Below are 27,564 nucleotides of genomic sequence, written 5' to 3' on the forward strand. Positions count from 1 at the left end.
CCCCCCGCCGCCGCCGGCCCGGCCCCGGCCTCTCGCCGCTTCTCCCCCTCCCCCCGCGGCCGCCGCCTCCTCCTCTCGCCGCCGTCGCCCGCGGCCCGGGCCTCCTCGGCCCTCCGCCCCGCAGTCCCGCACCCCGGAGCAGCGCACGGCGGCTCCGCCTCAGGCCCGCGCTCCGCCATGCCGCTCGGCTTCAAGCCCGGAGACCTGGTTTTCGCCAAGATGAAGGGCTATCCGCACTGGCCCGCCCGGGTACGGGGGGAAGCGGGGCCCGGGGGCTCTGTGCAGGGGCCAGCTCGGGGCTGACCGGAGTCGCGGGTGGGTGCGGAGGGGGGGAGGGGGACGCCGGACGGGGCGGGGGTCCCAGAGGAAAGAAAACTCTGAGCTCAGTTAGGTGGGGGTGGGGCGCCGACTCCCCTTCCCCCATTTCTTCCCGTCTCCTCTTTCGCCCCCTCCCCGGCATCTGGAGTCGGAACTCCCACTCCAGACTCCACCTTCTCCCCCGTCTCCCCCATTCGTGGCCCCCTTCCCCCCATCCTCTCTCCCCTCCCCCTCCTCCATTCCTTTCGGGTCCCCTCCATCTCCTCCTTCCCACTCCCCCAAATCTCTCTCCTCCCCCCCCCCCCCCCCCCCAGCTTCCCGGATTCCTGATTGGAAGGCGATCTTGGTGGGGAGGGGGATGGTAGGTGAGGTGACGCACAGCTGCGGGAGCCCATGGGCCTGCAGGGAGGAGGTGGGTGGGACTTCCTGGATGCTAAAGGACTGTCTCTTGCAGCCCCCACCTTCCCCCCCGCCCCAACCCATCCTTGTTGCTTTTCGCCAGAAGCTAGAGCTTTCTCTTGCCCCTGGGCGGGGGCGCCCCGAAAAGGTAGGGGGAGGGGGCGGGACCAGGACCTCCACCTCTGTCCAGTCCTCCCCCGGCCCCCCAGCCGAGGGGTGGGAGAGCAGGGAAGGGGGAGGTGGCTGGGAGCCCCACCCCACCTCCCCTCCGCCCTGTCCGGGGCCGGACTTTCTGAATTCGGGCATCCCCCCCCCACCCCGCCGCCCCCCCGTCTGTCGTTGCAGATCGACGATATCGCCGATGGGGCCGTGAAGCCGCCACCCAACAAGTACCCCATTTTCTTCTTTGGGACCCACGAGACGTACGTACACGGCCTCCTCCTTCCCCCTCTGGCATCCTATCCTCTCCTCCCCCGGCCCCCCGCTTCCCAGCCTTACGACTGTCGGATTCACTCAGCGCGTGCACGGATTTCCCCCCTCCCTCCTCCGCCCCTCGCTCCCCCTTCCATCCCGGCCCTGTCCCTCTCTCCGGTCTCCCCAGCCCTGCAATGGCCCTGCTCACCCGAGATTTCCCAAACTCCCTCCTGTCTCCCGGGCCTCGAGGTTGTCCTCCTCACCCCGGGTTCCCCTGACTCCTTTCTCTCCCTCACCCGCCCTCCCACCCCTCCAAAGCTCTGTGGATGTCATGCTCACCCTGGGACCTCCATTCTCTCCGTTCCTTCCCTCTAGAGCCTTCTTGGGCCCCAAGGACCTGTTCCCGTACGACAAATACAGGGAAAAGTACGGGAAGCCCAACAAGAGGAAAGGCTTCAATGAAGGCCTGTGGGAGATCCAGAATAACCCCCACGCCAGCTACAGCATTCCCCCAGTGAGTACCGTCTTGGATCAGGAGCGGAGGACTCTGGACTCTGCTTCCCGCCTCTGTGTAAAGTTTAAAGGATCCCCGCATCTCTAGGGTGTTGGGGATTTTCTCCACAGAGAGCTGTCTCATCAACGATCTCGTATCTTCACTACATCCCTGGAAGGGTGGAAGAGAGGTGGGAGTGATTATTTTACAGAGGAGGAAACGGAGGCCCAGAGAGGTTAAGTGATTTGCTCAAAGTCGCCCAGCAGGCTAGGGGCAGAGTCAGGACTAACAACCACCCCCCGCACCCCTCCCCCCGGCCCCTGTCCCTCCCTGACTGGTGCTATTTCCATTAGACCACACTGTCTTCCCTCCCCTCCGTATTCCCCCAATAGGTTCCTCATCCTCCTGTTCCCAAGGATGTAGAAAACTGGAAAACAGAAGTTCTCCCCAAATTCCAGGGATCACAGAGTCTTTCCTGCTCTTATCCTCACTTCGTCCCGGAAGATAGGGAGCGATCTCCGTTTTACAGAGGGGGGAAGCTGAGGCTTCGAGCGGCCGACTGATTTGCCCTAGAGTGCAGGCCAGGGGCAGAAACTAGGGATACTTGCACCCTGCCCCTCTGTGCCCCCCCCCCCCCGGTGCTCTTTGCACTAGGCCAGGCTCTCCTCTCCCTCGCCCCTCCACAGCCAGCTGGCCAACCCCCTGGTCCTCCTGCCCCCAAAGCCGGAGGAAGAGCGGCATCCTGCCGAGGCCGAGGGAACTGGGAGCCCTGTTCATTCGTATTCATTCAGTCGTATTTATTGAGTGCTTACTGTGTGCAGAGCACTGTACTGATCACTTGGGAGAGTACAATACAACAATAAACAGTCACATTCCCTGCCCGCAGTGAGCTTCCGGTCTAGCAGTGGGGAGACAGACATCAATGCAAGGAAATAAAATTACAGATATGTACATTAGTGCCGGGAGGCTGCGGGGGGGGAAGAGCAAAGGTGATGCAGACTGGAGTGGGAGGTGAGGAAAAGTGGGGCTAAGTCTGGGAAAGACCTCTTGGAGGAGATGTGCCCTCAATAAGGCTTTGTCGGGGCGGGGGGGAGTAATTGTCAGATTTGAGGAGGGAGGACGGTCCACTAGGACTCCTGTCCTCTGCTTCGCCCCCTCCCTCCTTCCTCCCGAGGCCTCACACCGAAGTATTCTGGAGCTTTTCGCCGGGAGCGAGGTCCGAGAGCCGGACGTTGGTCTCCGGGAGCCGGCGACGGGCCGTGCTAGGGAAGAATCGGAGACGAGTGCAGGATCCTCCCTCATTGCAAGGGAGCACCTCTCACCTGTGTGACAAAACAGGCCGTGCCCGAGTAAGGAGCCCTTCCCCACAGGCCCTAAAAAGAGGAACTTGGTTGGATAGGCTGGGGAAGAGCTTGGGACAGGGAGGAGGTGGTGGGGACACCTGCTCCCCTTGCTCTCCTCTGGTCACCCCTTTCCTTGCTGGAACCCCTGGGGAAGCCGGGGAGCAAGTGTGGATTGGAAAGTCATTAAGTTTTACGAGATCCCCTCCTGGCCACAACTCAGGTACTCTTGGGCTCCGGCCTCCCTGCACCACCCTCGGGTGAGTCATCGGCCGTTTGATGTTTACTGGCCGCCCTCGGGGAAAAGGCACTGAACCCTGCCCTTGGGCAGCCGAAATGCTCACCCAGTGGCCCCGGCAGCTTCTGAGCAGAAATGAACTTCTGGAGATGCCCCCCCAAGGTCCATTCTTCCTTAGCCGGCCCCCAGAGACCAAGGTCCCTCCTGCCCCCCCAAGGTGCATTCTTCCTTAGCCGGCCCCCAGAGACCAAGGTCCCTCCGGCTTGTTCTCCCCCGCCCCCCCCAAGACTGGGGGGTGGTGGGAGGGGAAATCTCCCTGTGTGACCTCAGGGCAAGTTTGCCTGCAGGCAGAGTGGGAAAGTTAACCCCTCTGGGAAGTCTTAGCAGGAGGTGTCAGAAGTGTCAGTCTTGGACCCAAGACTTGAAAAGAAATCAGGTGAGAGGAGAGGGAAGACCGGGCTGGGTGTCAGGAGACATAGGGGAGACCCCCCCCCCCAGCCCAGTAGCTTGATGGTTCTGTGCCTCAGCTGTAAAACGGGGCGGGAATCATGCCAGCCTACCTCCTCAGGCTCTGGTGAGGATCAGATGAGCTCATTGCCCTGATAGCCTTTTACCACTGCGAGGGATTAACATCTGAGCCGTGGACCCCGGGGCGAATAAGAGCAGCGGGTGGGCGGGAGGACAGGGTGGTGCTGGGAGGAGGTATCTGCGGAAGAGGGGCAGCGGAGAGGGCGCGGGGCAGGGCGTCGGGCGTGACGGAAGGCACAAAAAAATCTGTCCCACTATGGTGAAAGGCGGTGGGGGGCGATCTGGCCGGGGAAGAGCAGGCTGCGGCGGAGTGGGTGAAATACTCTTCCTAGCCTCTGATGGGATCTTCTCCTCCCGTCCGGGGAGAGGAGGTGTGTTGACTGTATATTCTCCATGACTCTGGGAAAGAGGGGCTGGTCTAACATAATGATTCTAATTATGGTATTTCTTAAGCGCTTACTATGTGTCAAGGACTGTACCGAGCCCCGGGGTCAGGTACAGGTCAGACACAACCCCTTGTCTCACGTGGGGGTCACGGTCTGAGTAGGAGGGAGAAGCAGGTGTAGCAGGAGAGGGGCGGAGAGAGGCTTTAAGGAGAGCTTTCCTGCTGAGAGAATGGTGTGTTAACGATAATAATAATGATGATAAGGATTCTGGTACTTGTTAAGCAGTTGGTACTTGTTAAGCACTTACTAAGAGCGGAGCACTGGTCTAATCGCTGGGGTAGATACAAGTTAGGTCGGACACAGTCCCTTTCCCACATAGGGCTCACCTTCTTAATCCCCATTTCCCAGATGAGGTAACTGAGGCCCAGAGAAGTGAAGTGACAGGTCACACAGCAGGCGCGGCGGAGCCGGGATTAGAACCCAGGTCCTTCTGACTCCCAGGCCCGTGCTCTGTCCACTAAGCCACCCTGCTTCTCACGTTGTGTGGTTTCTCCCCGCTCCCCGCCCCCCTTCCCTGGTTAGGTCAGTCCCTCCCCCGCATGGAGGCAGGAGGCCGCACCGGATGCAGGGAACATGTCTGCCAACTCTGTTGTATTGTGCTCTCCAAGCGCTTAATATGATGTTCTGCACCCAGTAATGTTGATGGCCCTTCAAGCCCCCTTCACCTCTGGCCCGGAAAGATTGGCGCTGGGGAGGGGAGATGATAATTGTGCTAAGTGAATCCAGCAGCTTGTGCCTTTTGTGTCCTTGGCGGGGAGGGCCCAGCCCCAAAGAATGAAGTCAGGGAACAAAGAGATGGGGGAGGGAGCACGTTCTCTCTCCCACCCCTCCACTTTAATCAAGGTACATATTGAGTGCCTTCTGGGTGCAGAGCACTGTACCAAGCATCTGGGAGCGTAATAATAATATGGTATTTGTTAAGCGCTTATTATGTGCCAGGGCGCTGTACTGAGCGCTGGGGTAGATCCAAGCTAATCAGATTGGACACAGCCCCAGCCCCACGTGGGGCTCACGGTTCTTAGTCCCCATTTTAGAGCTGAGGGAACTGAGGCCCCAGAGAAGCGACGTGACTTGCCCAAGGTCACGCAGCAGACAAGTGGCGGAGCCGACACCAGGACCCCGGTCCTCTGACTCCCAGGCCCGGGCTGCTCCCTTGGGCCAGAGTTGGTAGCCAGGATCCCTGCCCTCTAGGAGCTTACTGGAGAGAGACAGAAGGTAAAAGAAATTACAGGTAGGGGACACGGCTGAGCATAAGGTTCTGTATACGTGTGCTGTGGGGCTGGGGAGAGGGCTTTGTTATATCGTACTCTCCCAAGCGCTTAGTAGAGTGCTCTGCACATAGCAAGAGCTCAATAAATACCGTTGACTGACTGCTAGCTTAGGCGATCCGGACCCCAGGCGCGTAGGCGACGCAGAAGGGAAGGCGAATAGGGTGGGGAATGGAGAGATTAGTCTGCCCGGAGGAATTTCACTCATAACAGCGCTTCAGAGCCCTTTGGCTGCCCTAACGGCCCTGGGGGGCAGTTGGGAGAGGTGTAAGGGTCAGCAGCGAAGTAGAACTGTAGCTATTGAACGGTGCTTTTGTTTCCGAGGCACCTTCGCCTTAGAGGCGAGGCGGAGGGTTGAGAAGGACCCTTTCCGTTTTATAATGGAGACACCCAGGGCCCTCCCAGCTGACAGGTTCCTAAACGGGGGGGGGGGGGGGGGGGGGGGTGTCTACCGCCCAGGGGCTCATGGGGAGAGGCGGGAAGGGGATGGAAAGTGCCCAGAGACCAGGGCACCCCAGGCAGGACGCGGGGAGGGGAAGGGGGACGGAGAGGTCTCAGAGCTCCAGTTGCCTCTGCGAGACCCAGCGGTGGGCTGGACGCGGTTCAACTCCGGCCTCGGGTCAGTCGAGGGTCCCGGAGGAAGAAGGAGGGTCCGAATGGGGAGGGGGAAGGTGACAAGCAACCATTTTCTTAGTTGGTTTAAAAGGGATCTGTTCCTTGAAGCTTCCGCGAGAGAGCCCGAGGCGGGTGGCAGAGGGCCAGGGGAAGATAAGCCGGACTTTATTCCCTCCTCCTCCCCTCCTCTCCCGACCGTTCCCTCGCTGATAGACAACCAGCCCGTACCCTGAAGACGGGCCGGCAGTCGTCACGCGAACTTCATTCCCCGGGGGGTGGTCCGTGCTTTTGGCTCAGCTGGGCTCAGCGTGTTCCCCCGCCGGGGCGGCGTGTTCCCAAAAGTTTGATTGCGGAGGGTGAGGGAGGGCTGAGACCTGGACTCTCTCTGCCTGGTGCAGTGGCAGCCGGGCCTCGGAGAGTGGAAGGCGGAGTGGGAACGGGGGTGGGGAGGGGAGAGCAACGGCACGGGAGCCAGCGGGCTGAGCCTGGGACGGAGCAGGCGGGATTCGAAGCGCGGATGAGGCCTTGGGAAATTGGCAGGTGCGGTCGGAGGCCCGCGATGAGCGGGGCCAGGGGTCCGGCCCAGACAGCTGCGGGGGAGACGGACGACGGCTCGGCTTCCGGGGCTGAAAGGCCGGGGACGGAGCAGGAGGCGCCGGCCCCCGCTGAGCCGGGGCCTGGGCTGTCTAGTTCTCCTGACCCGGAGGATTTGGCGTCTGGCTCCCTGAGGGCCGAGATCGTATCTACCGACTATCATACTCTCCCAGAACAGCTCTGTGCACCCAGTGAGCCCTCAGAAAATACCACTGTTGAACTGCTTGCTTGCTTGCTTGCCAGCCACTACTGCAGGTGGTCGGGAGGGGCTTCTCCCCCCGGCCGTCTGTTTTGGCAGAATCCGAAGACCCGAATGGTTGTCTGTTCCGGCTCGGCCCACGATTCATTCATGTATTCGATCGTATTTATTGAGTGCTTACTGTGTGCAGGCCACCGTACTAAGCGCTGGGGAGAGGGCAGTATGACAAGAAACAGACACGTTCCCTGCCCACAACGAGCTAACGGTCTAGAGGGGGAGACAGATGTTAATAGAATTAAATAAAAGACAGATATGGACATAAGTGCTGTGGGACTGGGAGGGAGGGATGAACGAAGGGAGCGAGTCAGGGCGACGCAGAAGGGAGAGGGAGAAGAGGAAAGGGGGGCTTAGGGAAGGCGTCTTGCTGGGTGGTCTCGGGCGAGTCCCAGGACCTCTGTGGGCTGCCATCTCTTCCTGAGAAAAGGGGGTGGATCAATCAATCAGTAGTATTTATCGAGCACTTACTGTGTGCAGAGCACTCTACTGAGCGCTCGGGAGAGGACAGTACAACAAAATTAGCAGACACATTCTCTGCCCATGTCGAGAGTGCAGTCTAGGTGAGGGAGACGGGCATTAATATGAATAAATAAGTTGGGTAAGTCACTTCACTTCTCTGTGCCTCAATTCCCTCATTTGTAAAATGAGGATCCAGACTGCGAGCCCCGAGGGGGACAGGGACTGTGTCCAACCCGATTTGCTTGTATCCACCCCAATGCTTAGTTCAGTGCCTGGCACATAGTAAGTGCTTGATGAATACCATAATTATTATGTCATTTATAATATAGAATTTAAAGATCTGGACGTAAGTGCTGCGGGGCTGGGGGGAGGATGATCTTCACCTTCTGTCCCTGGAATGCTCTGCCTCCCGGGGAGCGGGATCCAAAGGAGATGGTTTCTGGGAACGGCCTTGAGAAAGGAGTTTGATAACTGCTGGCTCAGGTCCTGGGGGTTTTCCTCTGGTCAGGGCTGGCGCGGGTGAGAAACTGGAAACTTCTGGAGGGGCTTCTCCTTTGCTGTCAACTGCCCAGTCAAGTGGTCCTTGAATACGAAGGGCGGGGCGGGTGGGGGGTAAGTGTAGATAGAGCTATAGGTACCACGTAGCTGGAGATGCACGTAGATAGGTAGAATCGTATATCCTATGTAAACCGATTACTGTGTGGTCTACATACAGGCTAGTCAGTCAGTCATTCGTATTTCTTGAGTGCCTACTGTGTGCAGAGCACTGTGCGAAGCGCTTGGCCACAACGCGCTTACAGTCCAGAGGGGGAGGTAGACGTTAATAGAAATAAATTATAGATGTGTACAGGCTAACTACCTGTCTCCCATATAGAGGGTATGTATAGTTGTCCACATATACATGCGTAGGCTATATGTGGGACAACAATACATCCCATGTAGAGGATAACTATGGGGGTCCTGTATATAGAATAGCTATGCATATCCTACATATGCAGGATAGCGCTGCACACCATATACATACCTATATATAGTGTGTGTGCATACATGTGTGTGTGGGAGAGAGAGTTGTATGCACCTTCTATATTGGATAGCTGTGTGGAGGCTGTATGTGCAGGAGGATTATGACTTGGAGCCTGTGTGGGTGTATAGGACACATGCAGCCTACATATGGGATACCTGTATAGCCTGAATATGGGGTATGGAGTGTCTGCATAGCCTGTGTGTGACACCTAAATGGCTGATAGAGGATGCCTGCGTAACCCACAACCTAGCACAGCTATGGGGGCATAAAATAGCTCTATAGTCTATATATAAAAAGATAGCTAAATAGGATATATATATATATATATAACAGAGATAGCTGTGCAGCCTATATATACCCAAGGTAACTATATGTCCTGTATATGCTAGCTACATAGTGCGTATAGACAGAATAGCTACACACAAAAGCAAATATAGCTATCCTCTCAAAATAGAACAGCTATGTTTATATAGGATGGGGATGTGTGTAGGAGAGCTATATTTATATAGGATGGCTCTTAAACGTATACACGGGGTGAATACACACACGCATCTCCTGTATATAGGATGAATAAACCTGCCCTGTGTAGAAGATGTTCGTCTATCCCCATCCGGAGGGTAGGGGGACCATCTACCCAACTCCTGTGTGTCGGATAGCTATATGTACCACATAGATGGAATGATCGCTGATCTGCACATGTAACTATGTATCCTGTGTAGGACAGCCATACACACCACATGCATGTGTGTACGTAGATAACTACATAGGACAATCCCACACACTGATTATATGCTGGATAACTACGTACCCCGGATATAGGGTAACTGTGTATGTCCTTTCTCTATAGAATACACTGTGTGTCCTATGTGTGGGATCTGATCTGATTTAATGGTATTTAAGCACTTACTATGTTCCAAGCACCCTTATGTATATATATGTGTGTGTGTTTATATATATATATGAGTGTATGTGTGTAGGATAGGTGTATTTATGTAGGATGGCTATATATTCTGAATATGGGATAACTATGCACAAATTCTTAGAAAAGCAGCGTGGCTCAGTGGAAAGAGCCTTGGGCTTGGGAGTCAGAGGTCATGGGTTCATATCCTCACTGCTCCTTGTCAGCTGGGTGACTGTGGGCAAGTCACTTCACTTCTCTGGGCCTCAGTTCCCCCATCTGTAAAATGGGGATGAAGACTGTGAGCCTCACGTGGGACAACCTCAATCCCCTGTATCTACCCCAGCGCTTAGAACAGTGCTCCGCACCTAGTAAGCGCTTAACAAATACCAACATTATTAAATGCTACATGTATAGGATAATTACATATTTATCCTGCGCACGGGACAAATACACGGGGTAATGAATGCCCACAGGTGCGCGTGTTTTTGTGTGTGGAATCAGGTTGGACACAGTCCCTGTCCCACTTGGAGCTCACTAAGTTGGAAGAAGAACAACTATTGAATACCCATTTTATAGATGGGGAAACTGAGGCCCAGAAAAGTTAAGTGACTCAGGCAAGCGGCTGAGTCGGGATTAGTACTCAGGCTCTCTGACTCCCAGTCCTAGACCTGACTCCTAGATAGCTGTCCAGAGCCTACATATAGGCTAGCTCTCCGTATGCATTGTATTGTAATCAATCCGTCAATGGTATTTATTAAATATTTACTGTGTGCAGAGCCTTATAGTAAGTATTTGGGAGAGGACAATACAATGCAGTTGGTAGACACGATTTCTGCCTTCAAGGAGCTTACAGTCTAGTAGGGGGAGACAGACCTGCATTCACCCTACATACGGGGCAACCATGTATACATCACATATAGAGGGAGGACACATATACATCCTCTGTGTGTGTGTGTGCATCCTGTGCAGGTGAATATACGCATGACAAGTATGTATACATCTGGTATATGGGATCACCGTGTAGACAACTGCACACATCCTCTCTCTAGGATAGCTGTGTGCATGCGTCCACTGTACATAGGATGCTTATGTATGTGTCCTGTACATATAGGATAATTATATATCTGGCAGATACGGGATAGCTACAGACATATATGATCATTTATGTGCATATCATATCTGTATATTACAGTGCTCAAGAAATACTGCTATTGGCGATGATGATAGTTTTGCAGGGTCTGTGGGGGAGAAGAGAGAGAGAGAGAAAAAGAAAAAGGAAAGAACACGAATGAGAATGAAAAAACACACAAGCTGGTTTGCTCCGTCTCTCCGGCAGACAGCAGAGACCTAATTTTCTTTTAGGCCCCGGACAAGGGGGCTAGTGTCTGTTTACACTAATTTGAACTTCCTTTCCACTCTGGCAGGGCACTGGCCTGGGCTTCCATTGGGTACAGAGCCCCACACTGGCCCTTGCCCTCAGGGAACAGTCTGTCTAATGGGGGAGGAGGCCAGGTTAGGGGATGAGGGTAGCGGGGACGCCCCGAAGTAGATTGGCTAAGAGAGTCAGAGCAGAGATAATGTGCTAAAAAGAAACATACGATGAAATGATTTCCAGAGCATTGAGTTGGATGTGGGTCTGGAAGGGGGTGGGGATGTGGAATCAGGGAAGGCCTCCTAGAAGAGTTGGCTGGGGTAGGGGGAGGCGACTTTGAAGGAGGGAAGGGATGTGGTTTGGCCGATTGGAAGGGCGGCCTGGAGAGGAGATTTGCTGGAGAAGGAAATGGGGACGGAGGAGCCCGCTGACGGAGAGCCTAGAAGCAGGAGGGAGACGCGGTGGGGCCTGTCCTGGCTCTGATCTCTTCCTCCTGGTCTCCCAACGGAAGAGGAGGAGGGAATAGGGGAGAGGACTGGAGAGGAGAGGATTCGGGGGGGCTCCTCTGAAGGCAGGCCAGCCCCGACCCAGCCCCCCTTCACCCCTCCTGATGTGCGTGTCTGTGTCTGCCTGCCCCCTCTCCTGCTCCCCAAGCCTGTGAGCTCCTCAGACAGTGAGACCCCTGACAACGATCTGGCGCCTGGGAGTGACGTGGGCGGGGAGGAGGAGGAGGAGGAGGAGGAGGAGGACGCAGAAGACGAGGAGGAGCAGCAGCAGCAATCAGGGACCGTGGAGTCCGTGACAGAGCCGGGCAGCGACGGAGGATCGGACCCGGAGGACAGCATCCATGGTGGGATGAAGCGGAAAGGGCCTACGTTGAAGGTAGGAATCGGGGTGAGGGAGGGGTCTCCGTCCCCGCCATTCCCCCAGCGAGGGTGGGGGGTTGCCAGGGGATCGGGAAGGAGGAGTTACGGAGAGGTGCTGGAGGAGAGAGAGAGATAAGAGCTCAGGAGCCGAGAAAACCATCTCTCCTTCCTCACCGATTCCTGTGGTCGGGACATTCTCCCGCAGGTCTGGCCTGGCCTGGGTGGGCCGGGCTGGGGGAACTGTGAGGCGGGCCGATGGACCCCACTGCTGCAGATTGACCCTGGTGGGGGATGGCGGTTGGGTGGGGCTGCCGTTCCTGCTACAGATGCCGGGAGCCAAGAGACCTCGAAAATCCTCCAGCGACCCAGAGGAAGCCAGTGCTTCTCCATCAGAAGAGGAGAACTCGGAGAGCTCATCTGAGTCGGAGAAAAACAGTGACCAGGTGGGTCCCAGGAGGGGAGAGAAAGTGAGTTCGGAGGCGGGAGGGTGCTTCCTGGGATGGGATGGGTATCGGGGAGGACATGGACGGGAGGCGGGGCGTGCGGGAGGACCACCGTGTTTTGGGAGAGAGCAGAGGCCCCGGATCCCGTCGGTAATTAGCAGCTTCCTCTACCGGGTGGGTAATATGCCTGGGTGCACTGAACCAGGCCCCTGGGTGACAGATCGAGGTAAAAGATGCCTGCCTCACCCTCGATAAGGGCATGAGTGGAAGAGTGGCAGATCAACCTGAGAAGTGGGAAGGGCAGAGGAGTCTGATTGGGCCACTGGGAGAGGAAACCGGGGTGGCCGAGGGAGACCCTAACTCTCCACCCCCTCCCCACCTCACCAGGACTTCACTCCAGAGAAGAAAGCAGTCGCCCGTGCTCCACGTCGGCTACCGGCCGTCGGAAGAAAGAAGGTTAGAATCCTTGTCCGGGGTGGGTGGGGAGTTCCTCTTGAAGAACCCTGTGCCCTGTTTTCTGGGTGGAGGTGAGGGCAGGGAGGGAGCAGGGCAGGATTGCTGGCCCCGGCCGTGGGAGGTTCTTATGGCCTCGGCTCCCCTCCAGTCCTCGTCCCCTGTACCCACCGACCTGCTCTGGGGCCATCTTAAACAATTTCCCACTGTCTCCCCTCGCTCCCCCAAGAAGGTCGATTCGGCCGACTCAGACTCCAAGGAAGACTCGGATGAGCCAGAGCACAAGGCTGGGACAGTGGCGAAGTTGGGATCGGACTCGGACTCGGACTCGGATGTCTCTGTGAAGAAGGCTCCACGGGGCCGGAGGCCGGGTACGGTGTGGGTCGGGGGCGGATCCCCGGGGAGGATCCCTTTCCTGAGGTTGTCCAAACTGCCCCGTTACTGGGATCCTGGGCCGTCTCTCCGCCTCCCTCCCCTCCCCCCAGCCCCTCGTTCCCCCCCCACCCGTGGGAGCCGCTCCAGGCGGCTGAGCCGAGGTCTCTCCGGGATCCCCACTCACCGCTCCTGGCCGTGCCTCTTAGTGGAGAAGCCAGCCCCGAAGGCCCGCGGCCGGAAGCCCAAGCCCGAACGTGTCCCGACCAGCTCCAGCAGTGACAGGTGAGCATGGGGGCTGGGTAGGTGGAGAATCCCCTCGATTCTAGGTTTCGGGTGGCGGGGACCCCATCCTCACTCCCTTTCTGACTGAATCCCGTGCGCCTTGCCCATCCCAACTCCCGACCTTGGGTGGCGGGAAGCACATAACCACCCCGATGCGGGTCTGACTCCCAAACCCCCTCCCGACCTCAGGCAGTGGGGATCCCACCTCCTTTCCGGTCTTAATCCCGCCCTGGTTCCAGATTACCTCGGGCTGGAGGGGTAGCCTGTCTGTCTTGTCTCCTGTCCCCTATCCCCTGCACCCCGAACTTCCCGCCGTCCCTGTCTGATCTCCCTTTGCCTGGTTCTCTCCTCCTCCCCCGGCCCTGACGTGCAGCGACAGCGACAGCGGCGTGGACCGCATCAGCGCGTGGAAGCGGCGGGATGAGGAGCGGCGCCGCGAGCTGGAGCAGAAGCGGCGCCGCGAGCAGGAGGAAGAGTTGCGGCGACGCCGGGAGCAGGAACGAGAGGAGAAAGAGCGGGAGAAGGAGCGGAAGAAGGAGCGAGGGGAGGCGGCGGCGGCGGCGGCGGCGGGAGGTGCGGGGAGCAGCGGCGACGAGGTCGGGGATGCCGATGAGCCGGCGGCCAGGAAGGGCGGCAGGAAGGGCCGCGGGCGGGTCCCGTCGTCCTCCGACTCGGAGCTGGACAAGGAAGTGAGTGAGGGGCTGGGAGGAGGCCAATTTAGGGCTCGAGTGGGGGCCGCCGTTCCCCTCTAGGAGATGTTCAGGTCATCTTGGTGGTAAGGGCGATGCTGACCCCCCGTGGCTGCCCCGGCGCCCACCCACCTGCCCGCCCACCCGCAGGTGAAAAAACCGGTGAAGAAGTCACTGTCCCAGTCCCAGGAGTCATCGCGGAAGTCCAACCAGCAGGAGAAGAGGAGCCGCTCAGAGGAGAAGCCCCGAGCAAAGTTAGTTCACCACTCCCTTCCCCAACCCCCACAGTGCTCTTCCCCTTTCCCCCGCCCCAACTTTGCTCCATCCCCTCTCTGCCCTCACTGGTTCCTGGGCCGGAAGAGTTCTTTGTTCCCCAATCTCCCCGCCCTCGGAATGATGATTAAATGCCCCTTCCGATTCAGAGGAAACCCTCCCGTTTGCTTCTGCTCAGGCCCGTGAAAGTGGAGCGTGCCAGGAAGAGGTCTGAAGCCCTGCCGGACAGGAGGGTGGAGAAGAAGAAGGGTGAGAGTGTTGGGGGGGAGGATGGGGCTCAGTCTCTGCCTTTGATGGGCCGATGGTGAGGTGGGATGTACGCACGCGCACACAGTCGCACACTCTCCTACTGCATTCTGGGCCCTAATGGAACAACACGGGGAGGAGACTTGACTGGTGTTTCCAGGCCATTAGATGGCTCCCAAGTACCTTGTACAGTGCTCTGCACATAACAGGGGGACACAGTAAACTGATGCATGATTGAAGACCCCGTCCTTGTCCATGGGCTCTGTCATTCCCAGCCCCCATCCCCAATCCCCAGCCCAGGGCTTGACCCCTCCCCGCCGGGTGTAGGCTGAGGGATTTATCTCCATCCTGTGTTCCAGAGCCTTCTGTGGAGGAGAAGTTGCAGAAGCTGCATGGCGAGATCAAGTTTGCCCTGAAGGTCGATAACCCGGTAAGGCATCCCACCACCTCCCCCCTCCCCATCCCAGAGAGCATGTGGACAAGGGCCTCCCGATGTCTGGGGCCGGATCCCGGGAGGGGCGGGTCTGTCTGGGGCCAGACCTCCCCCCCGCTCCCCTGGGCAGTGGCCAGTGTGCACCCATGGGACTTCAGTGCCTAACTCGGCCCCAGAACACCTCCCCGATCTACCCCTTCCGTAGGCATTTCCGGCAGTTTCGTTCCCAGGGTCTGAGCGGGGATAGGGGTTCTTGCGAGTTCTGTGAGTGCAGAGAGCTTGACCCCCCGCCCTCGTCGCTTCCTCCTCCCACCATCCTCCCTTCTTGACTCTCCCGCCCCCCGCTCTCTGCAGGATGTGAAGAGGTGTCTGAGTGCGCTTGAAGAGCTGGGCAGCCTGCAGGTGACCTCCCAGATTCTCCAGAAGAACACCGACGTTGTGGCCACATTAAAAAAGGTGCTGGGAGGAGCGGGAGAGCGGGTGGGTGGGTGGGCAGGGGAGGGAGGCGGAGGGGCCCTCAGTAGGGGCCGGTGTGGGTTTCTGACCTGCTGTCGGGCTCGTGGGGGGACGTGGTGTCGCCGGGGCCTCTGCTATTCTAGATCCGCCGCTACAAAGCCAACAAAGAAGTGATGGAGAAAGCGGCCGAGGTCTACGCGCGCCTCAAGTCCCGGGTCCTCGGGCCCCGGCCGGACTCCGGCCAGAGAGCTGCCAGCCGGGCTGGGCCAGAGAAAAACAAAGCGGAGGCGGAGAAGGGAGAGGAAGCCCCCGGCAAGAAGATGGAGGAGGACCTGAATGCCAGTAAGGGGAGGCGGCGTCCGAGGGGCCAGAGGGCGGGGGCCGGATAGGGCCGGAACCCAAATCCTGCTGAGTTGGTCGCAGACCCCAGGTCGGAGCTTGCTGTCCGTGGGGGGGAGGGCGGACCGGGGAATGCGGGGAAGGTTACACCCGAAAGCGTGTGAGGGAGACACGGAATTTGATTTCTTCTTTTCTCCCCCATCCTGCCCCATCCTCCCCCTGGTCCCGTTCTCCCCTCGACCTCTCTCTCTTCTCCGTCTCCTGCCCTTGCCCATCTCTCTCACTTGTTCCCTTGCCCTTCTCCACCTCTCTCTGCACCCCCTTGCTTCCCCCACCTCCCCCCCTTTCCGGCCTCCCAGCACCTGTGAATGGCGAATCTACCCCACAGAAGGGCCCCGGCCCTGGGGCCGAGGCCAAGGCGGTAGAAGAGCTAAGCTCAGAAGAGAAGAAAGGGTTGACATCCTCTGACCTGCATATCAAGTAAGTGGGGTGGGGTGTCCCAGACTCACGGAGGGGCTTAGTGGGGTTGGGTCAGGACCCCCAACTCCCTCTTCCTCAGATTGCTGCGTCGCCGTATCTGTACATGCATGCGTGCGTGCGTGTGTGCTCACGTGTGTGTGTGTGGATGTGTGTTGGGGGAGGGAGGAGAGCTTGGGAGGGAATATCGGGGGACAAAAACAACGGCCAGGTTGGGCTGTAGCAGGCTCAGGCTCAAACCCCCTCTACCAGGGGCGGGGCCCGTCAGGGGCTGCCATCTAAAGATCGGAGCGTCTCCCATCGTCCCCCGTTCCCTTCTCCCTTCTTCCCCCGCCGTTCCTGGGATCAGGCCTGTCTCACGGGCTGGAAAGGGGGTCGGTTGCTGAAACCACTGGGGCCCGACCTTACCCCCCTCTTCCCTCCTCTCCCCTCCCCAGTGCCACCCAGGACGACCCTGGCCCCGACCGGCCTCAGCAGGACAGGGAGCGAGTCCGGATGGACTCGGAGTCTCTGGATGAGGAGACCTGAGCTGAGCCCCCTCCCCCACCCCAGACTCCTCTGAAAACAGAGAAGTTTTCTGGGGGAGGCTTGGTGATGTTTGTTTGTAACTCCTCCCCACCTCGCGCCCTCCCCCTCCCCCCTCCCACTTGGTTCATTATGATTTCTTTCTTTCCCCACCTAATTTCTGTGATCTCCACCGACCATGACATGAATATAAAGGGTTTTCTAATGAAAAAGAGCAAGAGAAAAATTTCCATGTTTATTGGCTTGGGGGAGGGGGAGAGGGTGCTGAAGGTGAAGCAGGATTTGTGGGGGGAGGGGCTGGGAGATGAGAGAATGTCCCTTCCTCGGGAATATTAAACGCAGCATCCCGGCTAGATGGATGGGGAGTCCCCTGGGACGCTGCCTGGAGGGAGGGGGGACCCAGGACTGACGGGATTCGTCCGGACTCCTGGGTGGGGAGGGGTCCCCTAAGATCAGCTGAAGGTTCTGGGGTTCCTAGGTTGGGGACATCCAGTCATGCAGCCCGGGCTGGGCTTCAAACCCGGCTAACCACCGGTCGGGATCGGCGGGCGGGTGGGTGGCGAAAGGGATCTCTTTCCTTGCCCTTCCCTCCGCCACCCCTTTCTCCCGATGCCTTCCCTGCCCCCCACAGCCACCTGTGGTCCCAGATTTTTTGAGGGGGGGAGGGTGTAGTCTGGAGCCAGGGATTCCGATGGGGTGGGTAGCAGCTGTGCGGATTTCTCTCTTTCCTGAACACGGGTCCCTTCTCTGGACTCTGGGTTGGCGGGGGTGGGTTAGGGCCAAAGCGTTGTGAGGGGGGCAGGGGACGGGATAGCCAAGGACCCAGGCCTCAGAGCTCCCTGCTTGCAGGGAAGGGCCCGACCAACCAAGTGACCGGTGGGGGTCCCTGGCCCAACTCCTCCAGCAGAGCCCCCACCCCCTGCCCTGCCCGGCCCAGCCCCTCGAGGCTCGAGTCGAGGAACCCGGCGGGCAGGTCCTCAAAGGAGCAGGCGGCCTCCAGGACGCCTCGGAGCTCCCCAGCTGCCCGCTGGGCCCGCTGGGCCCGCTCCTGCATCTCGGGGGCCAGGCCCTGGAGCCCCAGGCCCAGGGCCCCGTAGATGGCTTCGAGCTCCTGGCTCAGGCTGCGGGCCATGGACAGAATCCGGGACTCCAGGAACTGCAGAGGCAGAGGGCAACAAGCAGGGGCTTACTTGAAGGGTGCGGACCCTCCCGCCGCCCACCCCTCCCTCGCTGGCTCTAAGGGGTACCTCTGGGTCCGCGGCTCTGGCCACCTTCCACCTTCCCTGGTGTTGGCTCCAGTCCAGCCACAGCTGCTGCAGCTGGCGATGAGAACCCTGAATCCGCCCCTCCTCCGGCCCCAGCCGGGCCCTGAGCACCTGGAGGGAGGGAGGCGACGGGAGGGTGCTGGGGATGGGGGGGATGTTTTCCGGCGGCGGGGGGTGGAGGGGAGGTAGGTGCGTGTGGGGAGAGGTAAGGCCATGATGCAGGCAGGCAGGGCTCCTTACCAGCTCCAGGGTGGGCTCCAGCCAGGACAGGGCTTCCTGGGCGCAGTCCTGGGCCTCCCACAGTTGGGCCAGCGTGTGCCGACATGCCCGCTGGCGCAGGGGGAGGGGCAGGGAGTCGAGAAGCACGAAGTAGCTCTTCCCGTTTGCCGCCGGCACCTTGATTCCCTCGCTGCAGGCGGTCAGCTGGGCTATAGGTGGAGGTGGGGAGGAAGGCAGGGCAGCGACTCTCCCCTTCCCCTGCCCTCTCCGGTTCCTGGAGCGCGGGGGCCGGGGGAGAGGGCTCCTGGGAGCCGGGGTCAGTAGGGCAGCTGACCCTGGGGGCTTAGGGGCCGACCTTTCATTTCGGAGATGAAGGCCGGCGGGGAGGGTGTCTGGGGGACGGGGCTCGGGCTTGGCTGGCGGCCGGCGGAGAGACTCTGTGGACTTTTCCGCCCCTCTCGGAAGCTGTCGGGTCCGGTCGGGGACCCGGAATGAGCCAGGCTGGAGGGCCGGCGGGGGCGGAACACAGTGGCCTTACCTCGCAGCTGGAAATGGGGAAAGGGCGGCGTCGGGTCGGCCTAGCCCCCGACGCCCGGGAAGGAGCCCCCCGACCCCCAGCCACCGAAGGCCCCCTCCCCCTCACCTTGCTCCTCCGTGCTCAGCGGCAGAGGATGGGACCCCAGATTTCCCGACGCCTCCGCTCGGCCTGGGGCAGGGTCGGCGGGCTCGTCTACCCCGCTGGCGCCCTGGCCGCTCCCGCTGGGCTCGGAACCCGGTCCATTCCAGGTGGTCCCTTTGGTCCCCGCGCTGCCGACTCCGTGGTAGAGAGTGGCTTTAGTGGCAGCGGTGACCACTCGACCGGTATCCAGGCCGCACTGGATGGCCTGTCTGGCCGCGTCCACGGCGCCGGGCACCGCCCTGGATACGGTGTCCTTGGTGCTGGTCACCACGCACAGGGTGGCGTCCAGTCCGCACTGGATGGCGCCTTTGGCGATGTCCGCTACGGTGCTCGCCCCACTGGAGACCAGAGCCTTAGCTCCGGCAGCCACCACTTTATTGGTTTCCAGTCCACACTGGACCGCCTCTTTGGTCATGTCCACTACACCAGTGACCCCGGTGCAGATGATCTCTTTGCTCCCCGCAGCGACCACCCTGCTCGTGTCCAGGCCGCACTGGAAGGCCCCTTTGGCCACACCCACCGCCCCGGCCGCACCCCTGGACACGGTGTCCTTGGTGCCCGTCACGACACACAGGGTGGCGTCCAGTCCGCACAGGACGGACCCTTTGGCAACGTCTATTGCCGTGCTCACCCCGCTGGAGACCACCTTCTTGGTGCCAGCGGCGACTGTTCGACTGGTGTCCAGCCCACACGAGATGGCCTCTGTGGCCACGTCCACTGCCCCAGCCACTCCAGCGCAGGTGGTGTCTCGCGTGCCGGTGGTCACCACCCAGCTGGTGTCCAGTCCACATTGGACGGTCTCTTTGGCCATGTCCATGGCACCAGCTAGGCCCGTGGCTACCGTATGCTTGGTGCCAGTTACTACACACCTAGTGGCGTCCAGTCCGCACTGGAGGGCCCCTTTGGCCACATCCACAGCGGTGCCCACCCCACCGGCCACCACATCCACGGTCCCACCGGTGACTAGCTTGCCGGCGTCTAGTCCGCACTGGGCAGCCTCTTTCGCCACGTCCACTACAGTGCTCAAGCCGCTGGAGACCACCTCCTTGGTGCCAGCGGCGACCACTCTGCTGGTGTCCAGTCCACACTGCACGACCTCTTTGGCTAGGTCCGCGGCACCAACAACCCCCCTGGAAACCGCATCCTTGGCGCCAGCCGCTACACACAGGGTGACGTCCAGTCCGCACTGGACAGCCCCTTTAGCCACATCCGTCACGATGCCTATACCGCCGGAAACCACGTCTTTAGTGCCGGCAGGCCTCGCTCTCTTGGTTTCCGGTCTGCCCTGGATGGTCTCTTTGGCCCCATCCACTGCACTGGTGACCCGGGAACGGATGACATCCCCAGCACTGGCAGTGACCGCCCTGCTGGTGTCCGGTCTGCACTGGATCGTCCTCCTGCCCACCTCCACTGCACTGGCCACACCCCTCGGCGCTGTATCCCCGGTGCCGGTTGCTCCACGCAGGGCGGCGTCCTGCCCGCACCGGATGGCCCCTCTGGCAGTATCCACTACATTGCTCACGCCACTGGAGACCACTTCCTTAGCCCCCTTAGCGAGGTCTGTACCGGTGTCCAGCCTGCACTGGGCTGTCCCTTTGGCCAGCTCCACTACTGTGCCCGGCCCCCCGGGGACTACATCCTTGGTATCAGCGGTGACCACTCTCCTTGTGTCCAGTCCACGCTGGATGGCCTCCTTAGCCATAGCCATGGCACCAGTGACCCCAGTGCAGATCACGTGTTTTGTGCCAGTGGCGACCACCCTGTTGGTGTCCAGACCGCACTGGACGGCCCCTTTGGCCACATCCATGGCCCCGGCCACACCCCTGGACACGGTGTCCTTGGTGCCAGTCACGACACACAGGGTGGCGTCCAGTCCGCACAGGACGGTCCCTTTGGCAACGTCTATTGCCGTGCTCACCCCGCTGGAGACCACCTTTTTGGTGCCGGCGGTGACGGCTCGACTGGTGTCCAGCCCGCACGAGATGGCCTCTGTGGCCACCCCCACTGCCCCAGCGACTCCAGCGCAGACGATGTCTCTTGTGCCAGCGGTCATCACCCGGCCGGTGTCCAGTCCACATTGGATGGTCCCTTTGGCCACATCTATGGTGCCGGCCACGCCCCTGCACACTGTGTGCTCGGTGCCGGTAGCTACACACTTAATGGTGTCCAGCTCACACTGGAGGACTCCTTTGGCCACATCCACTGCCGCGCCCACCCCGCTGGACACCACATCTATGGAACCGCTGGTGACCATCATGCCAGTGTCCAGTCCGCACTGGACAGCCCCTTTGGCCACATCCACTACAGTGGCCAAGCCACTGGAGACCACATCCTTGGTGCCAGCGGTGACCACGCTACCCGTGTCCAGGCCACATTGGACGACCTCTTTGGCTACATCCACGGCACCGACCACCCCCCTGGAAACCGCGTCCATGGTGCCGGCTGCTGCACACAGGGTGATGTCCAGTCCACACTGGATGGCTCCTTTGGCCATGTCGATTATGGTGTCCTTGCCACTGGAGATCACGTTCTGGGTACAAGCGGTGACCACTCTGCTGGTGTCCAGTCCACACTGGATGATCTCTTTGGCCACGTCCACCGTGCCGGTGACCCCGGAATAGATGATGTCCTTCATGCCGGCGGTCACCACCATGCTGGTGTCCAGTCCGCATTGGATCGTCTCCTTGCTGACATCCACGGTAGCGGCCACGCCCTTGGATACCGTGTCCTTAGTGCCCGTCACCACACACAGGGTGGTGTCCAGCCCGCACTGGATGGCCCCTTGGGCCATGTCCACTACTGTGCCTACCCCATTGGCTACCACATCCTTAGTGCCAGCAGTGACCACTCTGCTTGTGTCCAGTCCACACTGGGCAACCTCTTTGGCCACATCTACGGCCCCACTGACTCCAACACCGATTACCTGTTTGGCACCAGTGGCGAGAGCCCTACTGGTGTCCAGGCTGCACTGGACGGCCTCTTTGGCCACGTCCACCGCTCCGCCCACACCCCTGGAAACGGTGTCCTTGGCACCAGTCACTACGCACAGGGTGGTGTCTAGGCCACACTGGGCAGCCCCTTTGACTACATCCACTACCGTGTCTGTGCCGCTGGAGACCACGGCCTTGGAACCAGCGAGGGCCACTCGACTGGCATCCAATCCACACTGGACAGCCTCTTTGGCTAACTGCACTGCTCCGGAAAACCCAGTAGAGATGGTGTCTTTTGTGCCTGTGGTGATTACCGTGTTGGTGTCCAGGCCACACTGGGGGACCCCTTTGGCCACCTCGGCTGCATCAGCCACGCCCCCGGATACGGTATCCTTGGTGCCGGGCACTACGCCTGGACCTCCTCGGACAGTCCCCTCTGGGAGGTCCACCGCGGCGCTCATGCCACCGGAGACCGTATCTCTGGAGCCGGAGATGACCATTCCCCCAGGGTCGGTTTTACCCTGCACGGCCCTTCCCCTGGACGCAGCATCCCTGGTGCTGGTCGCTACACCGAGAGCGGTATCCCGTCCGGACCGGACGGCCCCCTTGGCCACATCCACTGCGCCACTGACCTCGGTGTAGATCCCGTCCTTGGTCCTGGCCACCGTATCGCACGCCGGTGCCGTGGCCCCAGCCAGGACCTGCTAGGAGGAGATGGCAAAGGTTGGGAAGGAGTCCTCCCCTTCCCCCTCCCCGCTCTCCTCCCCCATTCTCCCCCCTCTTCCCGTAGGCGGCAGCAGTGTGTGTGTGTGTGTGTGTGTGTGTGTGTGTGTGTGTGTGTGGAGGGGGGGGGGGTTACACCCTTGGGGGTTCTCCCTCTGGTTTTCTCTGTGCCTCTGCCGCCGCCCCCCCGGGATCTCTCCCGGCCTCACTGGGCTCAGGCCGGGCCAGGGGCTTCTCTCACCCCTGGCCCACTGCTCCATGAGCCCGAGCCATCTGTCCGCCGTGGCCCCCCCCCCCCCCCCGGTCCCCTCCAGTCCTCCCCAGGCAGCCTGGGGAAATCCCCTAGAAACAAGGCAGAGATAGCCACCCTGGAGCCACGGTGGCTCCGGTTGAAAGCCGGCAAGGCAGCGTAATGGCGGCTCCGTTTTCCCACCCAGAGCTGTGACTGCTGCAGCAGCTGCTCCGACTCTGCTTGTCGGGGAGAATGTGAGAGTCTGGCTTACCTACTTCTCCCTTCCCCCTCTTGGAATTCCTTCTCCCTCCCGTGTCTTCCCTCTCCCCTTCTTTTCCTCTCATTTTTCTTCCTCTTGGCCCCACCCCCTCAACTCTCTCCTCCAAGGGCCCCCCCACGCCCCCCCCTCCTCACCAGGGGACCGACTTGTCCCCGGGTCCGGCGCGGCATCTCCTCCAGCCTGGACATCCCCCTGTCGGCGAGCTCGCGGGCAAAGGAGACTGTGGGGGATGGACGGACAGACATGGGGCTCAGGTCCCGGTGGGGGTCCCCGGGGGCAGGGGCACTACGCCGAGGTCGGGGCCGAGGGCAGCCTGTCTCCCACCTGCCCGCCCACCTGCCCCCGGAGAGATTCACCGTGCGGCTCCGTCCTGCTGAGGGGAGGCCGGATCAGGTCCCGAGTGGAACAGAGGGTGGACTGGGGTCTCCCTGCGGCCTGGGGGAAGGAAACAGACTCAGTGTGGACCCCCTTCCCCCAAGGGGCACAGACCCCTCTTGGCCACCCCACAGCCCCCTTCTTCCCAACAGCCTCCAGCCCACCAGCCCCCAGTCTCTGGCCCCTTCCTCCCCCTCCCCTCCAGCCTCTTTCCCTCAGGTCTACCTGAGGCTCTGCCTGGGGCCTTCTGTCCTTCTGGGGACAGGTGCTGCCTGACCCTCTAGTTGTCATGGAGAAGCCCAGTGGTGGAGAGGCAGTCGGGGGGAGGGGGGGAATGGACTACTGTCCCAGAAGCGGGGTTGTGTGAGGTGTGTGTGGGCGGGGGGTGGAGGCAGAGCAGAGAGAGGAGGCTGAGTCCCGGACAGGGTCGGTATCTGACAGACAAGTTAACTGTGGCGGAGGGGAGGCCGAGCACCCTGCCCCAGCAGAGACCCCCTTCAGGGCATTACTCTCGCTCCCCTCCTTACTCTAATATCCCTCCCCTGATCTGGGTTGGTCTGGTTGGGGCGAACAAGAGGTACGAGGGGCGGGACCTGGGGAGCACGGGATGGGGGTCCAGAGAGTGGAGAGTCTATAGGGAAGGTTTGTGAGAGGCAGGGGGATCTGGGGAGGAGGGTTCTGGACGGCTTGTGGGGTCTGCAGAAGATGACATGATCATGGTGGGGCGGAGATGGGGAGGAGATGGGAGAGACAAAGCTCCCTGCTGGACCGGACTCACCTCGGCTGGTCAGCAGTGGATCTCGAGGTTAGCAGGGAGGCAGTCTGAAAAGCGGCGGGGGGTGGGTCAACGCGGAGGGGAATCAAGGGACTGGCGTCGGGGATGCCCGGGTGGTGGGAGTCTGGAACAAAGCCGTCGGGGAGCAGAGCTGGAGCTGCCTCTGTCTTTCCTGTCTTCAGCTGCCCCGGCCCGGTCCCAGCCCCATCCCGGCCCGGCCCTAGCCCCTATGTATAGGTTGATGGGGGAGGGCGGGGGCGGGGAGAGGGAGGGGCGGAAGGGCCCAACCCTGTCCCTAAGGCCCAAGGGGACGTCCCATCCACCGCCCCCACCCCCCAATCCCTAAGCAGCTCCTCTCCTGGGCACTGTGCCCTGCCCCAGCCAGAAGAGCAGGATACCGCCACCTCTGCCCTGCTCCGGGCAGGGGCACGGAGTGGGGGTGGGGAGAGTGGAGAAAGAGACGGGGTGCCGAGAGAGTCTCAGAGACAAAGACTCAGATGCAGAGAGAGACAGAGACAAAGACAGCCGTCGAGACACAACCCGACCAGAGAGACACGGAGGAAGGCGCGAGAGACACGGAGAGAAATAGAGGCACAGAGTTGGGGATGGATTTGGAGAGATTCTCGGACAAAGGGTCCATTCTGGCTCGCAAAAGGGGAAAGTTGGGGCTGTTAGGTGGACGGTCCATTCCTAACCACGGTCCAAGAGGGCCACTAGTGGACGGTTCCTCCAAGCGTTCCAGGCCCACGTCAGAAACCGAGTCCCGGGCCAGTTGGGCCCTGATGCTGACCCAGGGATCGCGTTGGCTCAGGATCCTGATTGTCTCATGACCCAGAGAACAAGGCGGCTCCTTCAGTGACTCACAGCCCTGGGGCCACTGGGCCTGAGGCTATCTGAGGCACCGGTCACCTGAATAATCTAGGCCTCTCGATTGGGGCTGGGTGGCAGTAGGGGTGAAGGGGGTCGGGGCACCATGAGAAGAGGGTAGCAGGATTGAGGAATGGGGAGCTCCCCAAGAACCTTGGCCTCTCGCATCTTAATCATTGATCAGTTGAAGATACTATGTGACCTTTGTGGGCACCATCGCTTTCTGGGCCTCTCATAATGATAATAATAATGATAATGGTATTTGTTAAGCACTTATTATATCTCTGTGATGTAGCAAAGGCCCCCACAGATTCAGGAGAGGGAGGAAGAGGGGAGTCCAGGGCAAGGGGGTGGATTTAGGGATGGGGTGGGGTGGGGAGTCAGGGGAACCACATAGGGACCAGCAGAAGTCCCAGAATTCCTGTTCCCTTCTCCTCGCAGGCCAGGCGGTTCAGGTCCTACCTTCTCTTTCCCCCGACGCTACCTCACCTGACTAAGTTTCCCATCCCTCACACCCTCCCTTCTGCCCAGCCCTGTCACATCAGCGTCATATGCCTTCAGGGACCCCCGAGGGCTCATTTGGTCCAACCTCTTGCCATCCAAGATGGGGTGGGGTGGTCTGCTCTCTCCCTACAGATCACCAAGGATGAAGTCCCCACCCCCTCCCCTGGCCACCCATTTCAGTGCTCATCCTCCTGGTTGCCAGGAAGTTCTTCTTTTCATCTGACCGCAATCTCTCCTGATGCAGTTTGAGGAAAGGATCCAAACTCAGGAAAGAAGTGGGTGAGAGCTCAGTGTGTCTTGGGTGTGTAGGGCTCTGTGTATGTGTGTGTGTGTGTGTGTGTGTGTGTGTCTCCGTGTGTGAGCCCAGGGTAGTTTGTCCCAGCCCCAAGACCCTGGTCTGGACTCCAGTCTTGTCCGGGGCATTGATGATGACAGAATGGATCCCGGCCTGGGTGAGAAGCTCCTGGAGATGAGTGCGTGTCGGGGGGAGGTGTCCGCAGTGCCATTGCCTACCCCTGCCCTCCCACCCCCCCCAACCAAGTTGCCTGCCCTCTCACACTGTAGGCATGGAAGTTAAAGGGATTGGTGGGGAGGGGACAGTCCAGATCTCTCATCCTTGTCTCAGAAGCCAAGTATTCGGGGAAGGGGAAGGGAGGAGAGGGGAGGGGGGACTCTGCTGGAGGGACGGCCAGGCGGGGGCTGGTTGGGTGGTGCTTATCCCAGGAGCCCTGTCTCCTTGCCTCCCGCCGTGTTTAGCAAACAGCCTGGTCCTGCCCAGCGTCTGGCCTGGTCCTTCTGCCAAGGCTTCTCAGGGGTGACCTCTTCCCTCTGCCCCTCACCACCCGAGCTGGGATTGAAACCCAGGCATCAGGGATCGCGGCCCCCTTCTCCCTCTGTCCTCCAGGCCCCACCTCACCCTGTTCGCGGTGCCAGTTGACCGCTGCCCGACAGGGCCTCGGTGAGGGGGAGGGGCCCCTGGGTGGAGCCGGAGGGGGTTGAGACGGACCGAACTGGGGATTGGGGCAGAGAGGGGGAGGCTTAGTCCCCCCACCCCTGCCCTCAGCTGGGAACGGGGACGGGACACACTTGAAGGTTGGGGTGGCGGGGGGTGGGGGGGACGCGACCCTCCACCTCAGTGTCTGCCCGTTCTTCTCTCGGTAAACTAGGCCGGGTACCATGGGACAGAGGGCAGGACAAGGGGATGAGGGTGGGAGGAGGGGCAAAGGGATTTGGAACTGGAGCACCCCTCAGCCCCGGCCTTCTTGAAAAGCCAAGCCGGTGCTCCGTGGCTGGGAGTCAGGACGTCCGGGACTGAGCCAGCTCGACCCTTCTCTCTGACCCTGCCCGGTTCAGGCAGTATTTTGGAGGAAGGGGCCAAGGTCTCCAGCCAGTCTGCCGGGCAGCACCTCGACCACCTGCTGGGATGCAGGACCATTCGGTGAGATGAGGGTTGGAGCACGGCGGGAACCTCTGCATCACGTGGGCCACCGGCTCAGCCACGGACATCCAGTGACATAGGAGAGAGGCCTCAGGGGGGCCCAGCACACACCCCAGGGCATCCCCTTGGGCCCCCCATCGTCCCCAGGTCTGAAATCCCTCCTGCTCCCAAGGTCCACTCGAAGAAAGAGAAATGGGGAGGGCGGAGGCGTGAAACCTGCCCTGGAGGGAAGGTCCCAAGGAACCAGTTTCCATTAAAGGGATCGCAAGATGCCCCCATGATGTCAGCCCTGATTTACAGTCGCTGGATGGAGGCCGAGGTTTAGGGCCTGGAGATGGGGACGGGGGGGGGGGGGGGGTGGAGGGTCTATTACTCTATCGGTAATCCGTTTGTGTCCGTCTCCCCACCTAGACCGTAAGCTGCTTGGGGGCGGGGATCGGGTCTCCTGACTGTCGTACTCTCCCAAGTGCTTAGTACAGTGCTCTCTGCCCACAGTCAGTGTTCAATAAACGCCATCGATTGGTCGACTGCTGGATTATCAATCCCCCCGCCTATAATTTATCTTGGTGTCTTTCTCCCCCACTAGACTGTAAACCCCTTGAGGGTAGGGATCATTTCTAGAATCTGATCTGATTGTATTGTACCCGTCCCGAGTTTGGCACATAGTAAATGCTTAACAAATACCACAACCGTTACAGTCTCCGTTGTACTCTCCCAAGCGTTCGGTACACTGCTGTGCACACAGTAGACACTCA

General features: G+C 60.2%; 2 protein-coding genes across 8 annotated transcripts; one reads left to right on the forward strand and one right to left on the reverse strand.

Annotated features, from left to right (window-relative positions):
- The first annotated feature begins 73 nt into the window (after positions 1-73).
- Positions 74-27,156, forward strand: HDGFL2 (HDGF like 2). 6 transcript variants are annotated; one of them, XR_003755465.2, is made up of 17 exons: positions 75-249; positions 1,063-1,139; positions 1,507-1,645; positions 11,320-11,547; positions 11,858-11,974; positions 12,362-12,430; positions 12,657-12,798; positions 13,009-13,084; positions 13,458-13,773; positions 13,924-14,027; positions 14,225-14,295; positions 14,652-14,722; positions 15,080-15,181; positions 15,325-15,523; positions 15,880-16,000; positions 25,504-25,646; positions 26,725-26,814. XR_003755465.2 is itself a non-coding variant. In XM_029052947.2 (16 exons), exons 1-16 carry the CDS (start codon positions 178-180, stop codon positions 26,816-26,818), a joined length of 1,995 nt encoding a protein of 664 aa, XP_028908780.1. In that variant the 5' UTR covers positions 74-177; the 3' UTR covers positions 26,819-27,156. The 6 variants fall into 6 exon arrangements, 4 of the variants coding, with proteins under 4 accessions (XP_028908780.1, XP_028908776.1, XP_028908778.1 ...); XR_003755466.2 differs by having other exon boundaries at positions 25,504-25,650; positions 26,725-26,812; XM_029052947.2 differs by lacking the exon at positions 25,504-25,646 and having other exon boundaries at positions 74-249; positions 12,660-12,798; positions 26,725-27,156.
- On the reverse strand, positions 16,743-24,188 carry PLIN4 (perilipin 4). 2 transcript variants are annotated; one of them, XM_039910478.1, is made up of 7 exons: positions 24,004-24,188; positions 23,207-23,285; positions 22,985-23,070; positions 18,650-22,316; positions 18,028-18,215; positions 17,770-17,898; positions 16,743-17,678 (listed from the first exon to the last, which is right to left on the reverse strand). In XM_039910478.1, the coding sequence occupies exons 3-7, from the start codon at positions 23,036-23,038 to the stop codon at positions 17,352-17,354; spliced, it is 4,365 nt and encodes a 1,454-aa protein (XP_039766412.1). In that variant the 5' UTR covers positions 23,039-23,070; positions 23,207-23,285; positions 24,004-24,188; the 3' UTR covers positions 16,743-17,351. The 2 variants fall into 2 exon arrangements, with proteins under 2 accessions (XP_039766412.1, XP_028908774.1); XM_029052941.1 differs by having other exon boundaries at positions 22,985-23,285.
- Positions 27,157-27,564: the final 408 nt, after the last annotated feature.

Source organism: Ornithorhynchus anatinus, chromosome X2 (assembly GCF_004115215.2).
Source record: "Ornithorhynchus anatinus isolate Pmale09 chromosome X2, mOrnAna1.pri.v4, whole genome shotgun sequence".
Classification (NCBI taxonomy): domain Eukaryota; kingdom Metazoa; phylum Chordata; class Mammalia; order Monotremata; family Ornithorhynchidae; genus Ornithorhynchus; species Ornithorhynchus anatinus.